The sequence below is a fragment of the Hemicordylus capensis genome, chromosome 14 (assembly GCF_027244095.1).
Source record: "Hemicordylus capensis ecotype Gifberg chromosome 14, rHemCap1.1.pri, whole genome shotgun sequence".
In the NCBI taxonomy this organism is placed as follows: Eukaryota; Metazoa; Chordata; class Lepidosauria; order Squamata; family Cordylidae; genus Hemicordylus; species Hemicordylus capensis.
The window spans coordinates 17,631,722-17,643,720 of record NC_069670.1 but is presented as its reverse complement, the minus strand read 5'-3'; the positions used below and the strand labels follow the sequence as shown (position 1 = coordinate 17,643,720).

The 11,999-nt window shown below is 49.9% G+C and overlaps 1 protein-coding gene across 24 annotated transcripts in view; it reads right to left on the bottom strand.

The window, feature by feature from the left end:
* Window positions 1-559: 559 nt before the first annotated feature.
* The window catches only part of NRXN2 (neurexin 2), a 366,798-nt gene continuing 355,358 nt past the window's right edge, over window positions 560-11,999 (bottom strand). For 15 of the 24 annotated variants that reach the window (XM_053278159.1, XM_053278167.1, XM_053278160.1 and 12 more), the window contains one exon: window positions 560-8,252. In XM_053278159.1, the coding sequence (XP_053134134.1) occupies window positions 7,357-8,252 (896 nt within the window). In that variant the 3' untranslated portion in view covers window positions 560-7,356. The remainder of the gene's footprint in view (window positions 8,253-11,999) is intronic. The other 9 variants (XM_053278172.1, XM_053278176.1, XM_053278173.1 and 6 more) reach the window with 1 other exon arrangement.

Sequence of the window (11,999 nt, the reverse complement as noted above, 5' to 3'; positions counted from 1 at the left end):
GTTAATGAATGAGGCAGACTGTTCCACAGTCAAATAGCTACTACAGTTAGGAAATTCCACCTGATGTCCAACTGCTGCCTTATAATTTCAACCCACTGGTTGTCATCCTGCCCTCAAGAGCCACAGAGAGAAAAAAATCTACACCTCCTTCTATGGAACAGCACATCCATGTATCTAAAGACAGCTATCACATCTTTCCTTAGGACTTGGTTTCCAGACCTCTCACCATCTTGTTCGCCCTGCTCTGAATCCATTTATCAATGTCCTTCTTAAAAGGTGATGCCCAGAATGGGACACTTTATTCCAACCGGTGCAGAACAGAGTTGGATCCATATAACTTCTCCAGTTAAATATTTACCATTATGTAGGGATTACATTGAAAGCATAAGAGTCTGTGTGACATTATTTTGTATGTCATTTATCTGATCTAGCTCAAAGTGGTTGAATCAGTTAAGGATACATTTTTGAAAGTGTTTGAACTCAAGCTGAACTGGAAAGTTAAGAAAGATTGTTCCAATTCAGCACAAGAACCACCCATACAAAATAAAGACTAGAACAATTTACGAAGTATAGAATCAATTGTATTCCCCTTTGTGCTAAATGTACATGGGTTGGACTTTGTTCATAATCATTTTTATCAGTAACACTTTACAATAACATTGAAGAATACAGGAATTTTACAGGGTAAATATGCAGAATCACAGTTTATCCCCCCCAACCCCTCCCCAGAAAAAAAACAAACGAACAGGAAAGGTAATTTTTGTTTAAAAAAAGTATCCATTACAAAAAATCAAAACAAAACAAAACCTGATTTCCACCCCCAAATGGAATGTCTTTAAAAAAATAATAATGAAAAAATGTCAGGATTTCATTGTCAAAATGAATAGAATTTCCCCCCTTCTCTTTATTTTATTTTTAAAAAGAGGGTGTTGATCTCAGGGTGTGTGTGTTTTTCCCTATGGAGTTTTCAACCTTCTGCATGTCCCCTCCCCAGATAAAAATAAAATATTAATAATGTACAAATAAATTTACATTTGGTAATAATGTTCATTATACTCTCATAGAAATGGGCAGAAGCACCTGCCTTATAAACAGCTGAAGACTGTGAAGGAAACAAAAACCATGAAAATTAAGGAAAATGAAAACTCGAGGTTAGTAGCTCCCCTGCCCCCAGTCTCTGCAAATTGGGCCCAGTTGTCTTTGGATGAGGCAGATCTGCAGCCGACCACCGAGAGCTAACTTTTTCATCAACCAAAGACACAATCCCCTCAAATCCATCTGAAGTTATTCACGTGGAAAAGCGCCCAAATGCTGCCTCTTCACCCTGCCCCACACGAGTCAAAAGGTTTGTTAGGGTTACAGAATTGCAAAAGGTTTACTTCCATTCTCAGCGGTTTCTGAGCAGGAAATCCACGGACTGAGAGGACAGAGGAATGGCCTATACCCAACTTGGAGAAGAGGCTGTTGCTCCACTTTGCTCGGTTGGCCCCCACTAGGCAAGTGAGGGGTTGCTTATTATTTGGGCCAACAAAAATGCCAGGTCCAAGTGTCTGCATTACACAGAATTCTTCATCGGGCTAGACGGGCAAGTGTCTGTTCCAACTGCTCCCTCCGTCTTAGGGCTGGAAATGAAGGCATGAAAAAGCCAGGGGAATTCCAGGCCTGAACCCAAGAAGCAGCGTTGCCTCTCTTTCCTCCAACGCCTCATGGAGGAAGCATTCTGTGTAGTGCAGAAGTCTCCCCCCTGGGGTCCTCATAAAAGTGATTATCTTGCTTGTGTTTCACCCCCCTCGTTGCTTCTGTTTTGGGAGCCCAGGGCCCTCCAGTGTCTGGTTGGGGCTGAGGATGGTTCCCCATGGGACACCTGGCTGTGACCACCTCCTACCCCAAGACTTCTGGCCACCCCCAGCCCACAACTCCAAACTACACAACAATTCTCACATCTTCCTCTCTCACACAGATAACCACACACCTCTCTCGGCTCCAGAAGGACCAACAGCCTCTCCTCACACTTGCCTCCGTTCTTCAGATTACCCCACAGCTCCTCTAGAAAACATCACGTTTCCTCCATTGGTCTCCAAGGGGTTTGTCAAGGGGGTGCCACCTTAAGGACTGGATTCCCATACCCTTGGCAGAAAACTCTTGACAAGCAGGTACGCGGGTGTCTGGGGTGGGAGTGCAGTGCTAGTTTCCATTGGGCCAGTAAGAGACATTCAAGGACGGGATCATCTACATGGTTTTATAGCACCAACAGAGGGCCAGGCACTGAACATTCCGTCTCACCCACCCACCGAGGAGGAAGCTGCTACTTCAAATGGGAGGCAGGAAGGCTCTCCCCACTTGCTACTTTGGTCTTCCTCAGACAGCCTTGTGGAGCTGAGGGGGTGGCAGCAGCTACCGCGTAACCAGGAGAGAAGCACACCTATGGAAACTCTCTAGATGCTCAGCTATTTAGCGCCATAGTGCATTGGGTCAGAGTGGGCAGCCTTTCGGCATCTGGCTTTGCTGCCTGTCCTGGCGGCGGCGGCGTGTGGGGGGGGGGGACATGTTCCCTGGCACGGCAGTGGTGTGGGATCTACCACACAAATTCATCAACCTCACAGGCCCCTCATTGGTGGGGGGGGCAGGAGGTGCAGCCCCACATTTTGTAGCACATGGAAACTACCTTAAAGCTGGTTAGCCAGAACTAAACCCAAAATGAATCTGCAGGAAAAACCTCTACAACTGCATTTGCTTGCAAAAGGTTTAATTTATAACCTCCTAGGTTTGTGTCCCCCCCCCCGAGCATTCCCAGTTATGGTTTATCTAAAAGAAATTTTTTAAAGAGGCAAGATCATACTTAACATTATTGCCTTTAAACTCATCATCAAGATGTATGAGGGTTCAGAGCACCCCTGAAAACAAAAATTTTAAAGGAAGATTTTAAAAGACATTCTAAAAGAAAGAGCCTGTAGAGGGTCAATTCCAATATGCGACCAATTTTCAGATTTTTGCATTTATGCTGTTTCCACCCATATCGGGGATTAAAACCCAGAGTTTTCTAGACCTTTGAAGTACAGTTTCTGGCTCCCGAATGGGACAGAACTCCTTTGCCTTGAGTGGAGTGTGGGAAGCTCTGCCAGTTCCTTTTGGTCCTATTGCTGCCGTGGCCGGCCACTAGGACATCCTCCCTTCTGCAGGACTCCATCCCAGGCACCACTGAGCCACCACGGGGCTAGTCACACAAGACGCTGCGCATGTTTACAGCCCGGGTACGATGCCCACAGAAGGCTGGCCTGCCTGGTCATTCGCTCATTATGTTTCATGTACATACAGCAGTGCACACAAATCTCTGCCCCACGTTTAAGAGGTCAAGGACTCAAGATTCGTTTCCAAAAGGACGTGTTAGGGTTGTCCACACAACGTGTGTACTTGGCACAGAATGCGGTGGACTTGGTACCTGGACGCAAGCACAACAGAAGATGGGAGTCGCTTCCCTAAGGTCTGCAGTGGGGCTCCATTTGGACCCACACGAGCCACATGGCAAGACGGCAGTGCTCAGGCCCCAGACTTCACGGGGGTTTGCATGAGGAGCCCAGTCCGATAATATGCACTTGGGGAGGGGAGGGGATTTAACAGACCCACAAGCCTGTGTCAACAAATGCTGCTAAGACCCTCACTGTATCCCAGCCACATTCTCACACGTGCCATAGGGCGAGCTACTGAGGCAACCATAATAGTCAGAGGGCTGTTAAGGCATGAGGCCAGACCTTCCTGCTCCCCTCTGTGTGTGGGGGGGCACCTTGGATTATTGGCATTTCCTATCAAGTTTCCTGAGGCACGAGGTCCTTCCTCAACCTAAGACAGCAGGGCTGGCCCTCAGACACTTAGGTCCCCGAGGGCCAAGCTACACGAGATGCTGGCAGATCTGCATCTTTAAACACAGACCTGCCTCAGCCGTGCATAAAGTGCGGCAGGGAAGGGGCACAGAGACCAGGCGTGCCAACGCCTCTCCTGCCTGCTGTTCTCCCCCAACGGCCCATGAGCTGGGCTCACTTCTGGCCTTAGAGCCAAAAAGGGGGGAGAGGGATTTCAGGGTGGGGGCAGGCTGGGGCGGAGAAGAGTGGCAGGCAGTGGTAGCGGTTTGGCTCTCTTCATCTCTGGAACCCGTTCTCCACCTTAAATTACACTTGGTCCCCACAGGTGTGAGATTGGGGCAGACCTGTATTTAACAACACAGGTCACCCATCCTCGTCTAGTTTGGCCTCTCCCTGTAAGGAACACGGGATGCAGCCCACAGGGATGCTCTCCACACTGAAATCAAGGCTGGAAAGTTGAAAATGGGATGAGCGCAACATTGCTCCCCATAGGATTCACATATCCATTTCCATGTGTCCAACTCCCTGTAGATGTTGCCTTGTTGGCTATAGCTGCACAACTGCCCCCGGTACCCCTAAAGGGCACCCAACACCTGCCTCTTAAGAAGGACACGGCAGAACTGGGGAAGGTGCAGCAGAGGACAACCCAGATGATCAGGGGCTGGGAGCACCTTCCCTATGAGGCAAGGCATCTGGGGCTTTTTCATTTGGAGAAGAGGCGACTACGGGGAGGCACAATAGAGATTTATAAAATGATGCATGGAGTAGAAAGTGTGGACAGAGATAAATCTTTCTCTCTCTCTCACTAGAACCAGTGGTCACCCCATGAAACTGAAGGCTGGGAAATTTGGGACCGACAAAAAGAAGTACTTTTTCACACAGAGCCAGGGTTCCCTCTAAGGCGTGCGCATACTCACACATTTTTTGATGTCCGTTCAGTCAATTTTAGGTCCTGCTCAGGTTGTATCAGGAAAGCCCCACTCTGAATTCACATGCACACACACTGCCTTGTTCCTCCCGCCCAGAACACAACTCATTCCGTGCACAGATGAAAAAAATTAGAGAGAACATTGCACAGCGCATAATTAATCTATGGAATTACCTGCCACGGGATGTGGTGATGGCCACCAGCCTGCATGACTTTAAAAGGGGCTTGGGCAAATTCATGGAGGAAAGGTCTATCCATGGCTACTAGTCTGGTAACTGTAGGCCACCTCCAGCCTCAGAGGCAAGATCCCTCTGAATCCCAGTTGCAGGGGAACTACAGCAGGAGAGAAGCTGTGCCCTCAGCAATCTGTGGTTTCTCAGTGGCATCTGGTGGGCCACTATGGGAAACAGGATACTGGACTAGACAGGCCTTGGGACTGATCCAGCAGGGCCGTTTTTATGATCTTATGTGAGGCCTGCCTGTGCACATTCCTAACTCCAGCAGTCAGTGAAGTAAGGCCAAGATGTCAGCTTCTGCTGGGAAAGATCTCTCTATGCCCTAGACATTTAGAAGTAGCAAGCACTCCAACAGGTCTGCTGATTCAAGGTAGGAGACAGGAAAAGGCCCACCAAAACCCTTGGGGACATGCAACCCCAGCTCTGCAAAGCCCTGTGTGCATAGATCTGGCAAAGACACCACCTCTCTGTCACCCTCCTTTATTCAGGCGGTGAGCTAGTGGCAAATAGAAGCCACCGGACAGAGCCACCACATGTGCAGAGGCAGGACACGTTGGCAAAACTCACAACGAACTGCCCTTTAAATCCTGCCATCTGAAGCCAACTGCCTTGTCTTGCCTAATGGTAGGGCCGACCCTGTCTTCCACCTTCCATGGTCTCAAAACGTCAGAAATGCAGGTGCCAAACGCCACTAACTGACCCTTCATGCAAATGCTCTCAGCGCCTTTCTTACTAAACTCTTCATATATTCTTTAATATCTTATATATCTTTTTATATATATAGATCTATGTATATATATATATTTATAGATAGATAGATCTCTGTGCAGAGTTATCTATGGCTTCCTCTCGGTGTCTTTTTTTTTTTTTTTTTGGAAGACCCAGGAAGGCTGCTGAAAGGGAGGAAAGGTTAGCCAAAACCTCACAGTCGTGCACACGGACAAACACGCCCTTCTACTCCGCTGGCCATTTGGAAGCGGACACCGTTTCATCGTTGCTAAATACAAAGGAATTTCCTTGTTTGGCTCCACGCACTTTTTGATGTCTTTGTGTGGACTTTTTTCCGCCTTTGACAAAGCAAAACGAAATTAAAAGTCAACGTTGAGTTTTCCATGCTTTTAACACAAAGAAAGATCACAATATAGCACCTTGATACAGGGGAGTGTGAAGGGGAAAAGGGAAGGGATTTAAGAATGGTTCATTTGGACCCCTGTAAAGCAACCCCCCCCGGAGAGACTTGGTTCACCCCCCCGACTCCACGCACAATGCAGCTGCACCCCAAAACTGCTCCCAACTGCACTGAACGATGGATGTCAAAACGTTTTGTCTTGAAAACAAAAAGGAAAAGAAAAAAACCACCTCAACTTGACTCCCCCTTTTATTACAAGACAGGATATCAGGTGGCTGTTGGAAAGGGGACTATTCCCAGTCCGACAGCATGAGCAAAAATCCACATTACCTGCTTTGTTATAATTAGTAGTATTTCTTTTCAAAATTCTTTTTGTTTTGATTTATTCCACACATTTCCAAGACTCTGACACATTAACGAAGGGGGGGGGGGAGGAGAAAAGATAGAAAGGATAGACCCTTTTGCTTGAGATACTTCCGAGAGAGGGCATGTGGTTTGGGGCCTTTGTTCCTCTCTCCCCAGTCCATTTAGGGTTCAGCAGAGAGTTAAGAGCTTGGCTCCAGCTGGGGATCTCTGTTTCAGAGTGAGGGGATGGGATGAGGCCAAGTGGCTGGACCCCAGTTTGTTTCCCACATCAAGAAGTACCAAAGCCCCTCGCAAAGAGGGGCCGTGACTCTCATGCACACAGATCCCGGCTTCAACCTCACCTAGGAAGGCCACCTTCTGAAATCCGTTTCCCCCCCCTTGATCCTTCTTTCCGAGCATCGGAGCCGACACGTAATATCTACGGCGACTCTTAGGCAAGCGCTTTGCCGCTTTATCTTCCCTTCTCCTCAGGTTGCCTGAGGAAAAAACCCTGCAGGATCGGAAAGAGGTCGGGGTGGAAGTGGGGGAAGTAGGCCCTGTGAGCTTGTTGGCTTGATTGACTACTTGTGGGTTTTTGTGTGTGTGGTTTTTTTTTTTTTTTTTGCGAGGGAAGGGCTTAAAAACCAACCAACCAGGAATGAGCAAACCAAAGAGGATGGAGGTTGGCGTCGAAGGGTGCCACCAGTTGGCTGCTCTTTGATGAGGGAGGGAAAGGATGGATTTGGGTGATCTCCTCTCCAGAAAGTTTGGGTGTGTGTAGGTCTGGGTGGTTTCACTGCGTGTGTCTGTTGGGTGCTGGTCTCTCGAGCACACACAGGGATCGGGGGGCCGGGGAGGGGCTCAGACATAATATTCCTTGTCTTTGTTTTTCTTGCTCTTGTTGGGCGTTTTGGTGGCAGTGGCTGGCTTTTCCTTGACCACTGTGCCATTGCTCTGCGCCGAGTTACTGATGTAGTTCCGGCTTTGGTCCACCTGGTAGGAGCCTTCGTCCCGGTTCCGGTATTTGTACATGGCATAGAGGAGGATGAGGATGCAGAGGGCGGCCGCCGCCACGATGCCGACCACCATGCCGGTGGTGCTGCTGGACTCCCGGATGACCTCCACTGCTCCTGGGGGCCCCCTCTCCCCGGGGCCGGTGGGGTTAGCTGTGGGCAGATTGTGGAAATTGGGGGAAGAGGTTATACCTGGGTACTTAAGCCTGTTCAGCTTGTCAGGTTCAAAGGAGGTGGACAGGGGAGGGTACTGATCTGGGTGGGGCTTGAGGGGCTCCCGGTTGTTCATTTTGCCGGCAGGGATGTTACGGACCAGATTGGGAGAAGTGGTGGAGGTCAAGAGGTCGGGGACGGAGGGCGAAGCCGGCAGTCCTGTCCTAAGGTTGGGGCGATATCCTTGGGCTTTTTTGGACGCTCCTTCGGGCCGGCCAATTAGGGTTCTATCCGTGACCAGGGGGAAAGTGGTGTAAAAATCTTCGTCGTCAGTAGGGGGCAGGCTGGAGTCGAAGACCTCGCCTGAGGCGTAACCGGAGGCCTCGATCCCCTCTTCGCAGTCGCTGTCGTCTTGGTCGGCCAAGCAGGGGGGCCTCGGATGGGATGGCGGGGAAAGGGTGTCTTTGGTGGTTTCGACTACAGTGAGGAAGGGGCCAAAGGTGGGAGGCGGGGGGATGAATGGAGACCGGGTGGCAATTGGAGGGGTGTCTAGTGAGTCTTCGGTTATTATGGGCAATACTAATTCACCTCCTAGAACAGAGAGAAAAGGGGGAGAGACAGAAGAGGAAAGCGGGTTAGCGGCTTTTGCCGGCGGCTTGTCCCTTTGACACAAGACAACTCAAGCCACGAGTTATAGCTAAGCCAAACCCCTCCGTCTCCATCCCTGGCCTCTAGCTTCTCTCCTTGCCTTTGCAACACATTGAAAGATAAGTCTAGAGAAATCATAATCAAAGGAAAAAAGAATTAAACAATAGTCATTTAATGCGCAAAAAATTAAACAGATAAAACAGCAGAATTAAGAGCAATAAACCCTCACTTGCTGCTTCTCTTCCCATCCTCTCCTCCTAAATACTAAGACTTTTTTTTCTTCCTTTTTTCCTCTTTTTTTCCCTTTCTGTTTGTTTTTAAAAATAAGAGAGCAAACCACGGAATTCAGTCAACTTACATCAACAAATAGGCCATGTGATATTAGCATGAAGAAAAAAAATTACAAAAAAGAAAACTAGGTAAGAATGTTTTTTGGAGGAAAAACAACTTTTTTTTTCTTTTCTTTTAACATCTTTCTCTGCATCTCTGCTTTTCTTTAAAATGTCTCTGTCTCTCTAGATTCATTTCTCTTCTTTTCTTGGCACCTCCAAATCCCCCCTCCGACCCCCGGCCAGCCCTCTGACCCCCCTCTCCTTGTGGCCCCCAGCCCCACCCCTCCGGCAACCAACGTCAATTCTGAAATCACACGAGAGAGACCTGCAATTCTGGGTCTTTTGTCCTTTGCGGATTTGAGGGGTTTGGGGACAGAGGATATGTTCTCAGCCGTTAACCAAGACGGCTTTTTCTATCAAGCAGAGCAGGATTCTCTGCTGCTGGAATGGGAAAGATGGGAGATAAGACACCAGATGTCTTGACAGGCTTTCTGCAAAGCCTCGGGGGAACAGGACCCGGGAGGCCTGGCTCTCTGCCACCTCCCCTTCCCCATTTTTACCCACTGCCCTCTCAGGATTGAGCCCTGCAGCCCACCTCACCCCTAATTTGAGCCAGAGCACCATGTCTATCTGACCATGTGCAGAGTCTGTGGGCAGGAGAGGGAGGGAAGAATGTCAGCATGCTAGGAAAAGGGGCCCCGACCCGTCTGAGCCCCCGCAGCCCTGATGAGTGGAAGGCGGGAGGGGCGGCTTGGGCGAGAAGGGGGGTGCCCAGGTTCAGAGGCGCCGCCCCTCCACAACCTGACCACACGCTTTCCAGGACAGAGTCCCTGGGAAACCCTTGTGGGGAACAGAGTGGCGCCGAGGGTGCCTTCTAACCAAAAGGCCCACCAAGGAGGACATTTCCTGGCCCCACCAAATCAAAATGGTGGCTTCTTCACTGCCATCTCTCCTGGAGGCTAAAGAGCCCCCATAGGAAGCTGCTGCTGCTGCACCCCAGGATAATGTCCGTCAATGTGTGCAATGGCCAAGCTAGCTCAAGGAACGCACACGAGGCTTTGAGTTTGGATGGGTGTGTGTGTGTGTGTGTGAGAGAGAGAGAGAGAGAGAGAGAGAGAGAGAGAGAGAGAGGTAGTTAGCTCAGACAGATGTGACCCTGGGGGAATGTGGCTGCTCCTCTGGTGTGTGCATCTATCTTCTCGACTCACATATTGGGAATCTACTGGAGCTGTTTGCTCTGAAGCTGCCTCTGTATTTATCGTTACTTTCTGACGGATGGATTGATTCACAGATTTCCATGCTGCCTTTTAAAATATCATTTTCTTAAACTGGTCTACAACCAAAACAATCAAACAGCAACATTTAAGAAGATCAAAAACCTTTTTTTTGGGGGGGGGGGGTAGGGGGGACTCATGGCACCTGGTGATTTCGACCGGGTCAATCTCACCTGGTGTGGGGTTGGTGCAACCTTTGGGGACCTTTTTGGCCTCTTGAAGTCTCAGGATAGCTCAGTACTGTCTGCAGTGACTGGCAGCAACTCTCCAGGGCTTTAGGCAGGAATCGTGCTCAGCCCTACCTGGAGACGCTGCCAGGGACTGAACCTGGGACCTTCTGCATGCAACGCAGACGCTCTGTCACTGAGCTACAGCATGTGGGACAGTGTGTGTGTGTGTGTGTGTGTGTGTTGGTGGTAGGGGGCAGGCTTTTCCCTGCAGTCACCAGCTACTGTGGAAACAGGCCTGAAGTATCTGTCCGTGTTCTTGGGCGAGGGATCTGGGAGGGAGCCTGTTGCTGTCGCTGGGACTTCACAGGTGGGGTTGCATCCAATCTTATTTTCTCATCGGGGAGCATCAAGAGCCCTTTCCACATGGTGGTTGTGAGGAAGGCCAGGGAGGCGAACCAAGCCTGAACCCCAAAGCCATCCAGAGAGGTTCTGTGAGTGAACCACAACCGAACCTGAATCAAAAATCTCCGGGTTGCCTTGAATCTGAACCAGAACTGAACCCACATTGCTAATGCTTTGGCTCCCTGGGAAGACCAAAATAAAAGTGCAGCATTGTAGAAAGCGCAGCAGCTGTAGCTGTTGATTGCAGGGGGGGGACCATTTTTTTTATGGCTGTCATGATTATTTAGTGCCACGTTTCCCTCCCCACCCAAATAACTCATATGGCATTTTAATTAACCTAAACGTACGGCAAATTGAAAATTGCATGTTGCCTGGTGCAGTGCTGAGCCTGCTTTGATAAATACCACCTCAACTGAAACTGGAGGGGAACCAAGGGGAAAGCAGTGGAGAGGGACACAGCCAGGCCCCACAGGGTAAGCTGTGGGTTCTGCGTTTTGGGGGAGCATAAGAAAGTGAACTTTGAGCTGTGGTCTCTGCCCCCCCACCAGATAAATGACAAACCAAGCAGAGGGCAGGGGATACTGGTGGGGGGCAGCAACCCAGAGTAGGTCAACTGGTGTCCTGGGTTGTTGCTGTTGTTTTTGCACATTTTTGCTGCTTTTTTGGTGTTTATATAAAAAAAGAAAGAATTCCAGCTGGGAGGGAGCAGAGGGCAGGTGAAGCTGGGTGGCTATTAGTAGCCGTCGGCCACAGAGAAGCCCGTAGGAAGGCACTGACATCCGCCTGGGAGATAAACCTGCCTATCTATATGCTAATTCCACCAGTTGGCGGCAGGCGGCTGCGGCGGATGGAGGAGGTCCCCAGCCCCCACGCAGCATCCCTGAATGGTGCACGTTCCCCAGACAGATCCAGTCCCCAGAAGGATCTTGGCAGCTGATGCTCTATCAGCCTGATGCAAGCCAGAGAGCAGGTGGGACTCCAGACTGGGGGGTACCAAAAGGTCACCCCTTCCAACCCAGGCTCCCCAAGGAAGGGTGTCTCAACATGCTCCCCCCCTTCTTCCCATGCCGTCTAAGCACCGTGCCCAAGTCCACCAAGTTCGCACGAAGGGGGCTTCCGCAAGCAAGGGAGTCTAGCTAGCCCAGGATACCAGAAGCCCTAACTGGGCTCCTGCCAACTGAAGTGGGTGGGTGGGTGGTCTTTTCAGGAGGCGAGGCAGTTGCCTGAAGCAACACATTATTGGGGTGATTGCCCCACCACCACTGCCTCCCTCATCACCGGAGGCCGCTCTCTCTGCTATGTGGTAGCCCAGGTCTCTCTGGAGTTTGTGGGTGACACCAAACTATTTGGGATGGCAACAACATTTAAAAGGCAGAGCCCCAAACAGCTGGGAGGAGGTGACCTTAAACCTTGCCTCTGCCTATATCAGGGCTTCGCAACCCTTATATATTGCTTGACTACAACACCCATCATCCCCAGCCACAATGGCCAGGAGCATGATGCGATTCTCTC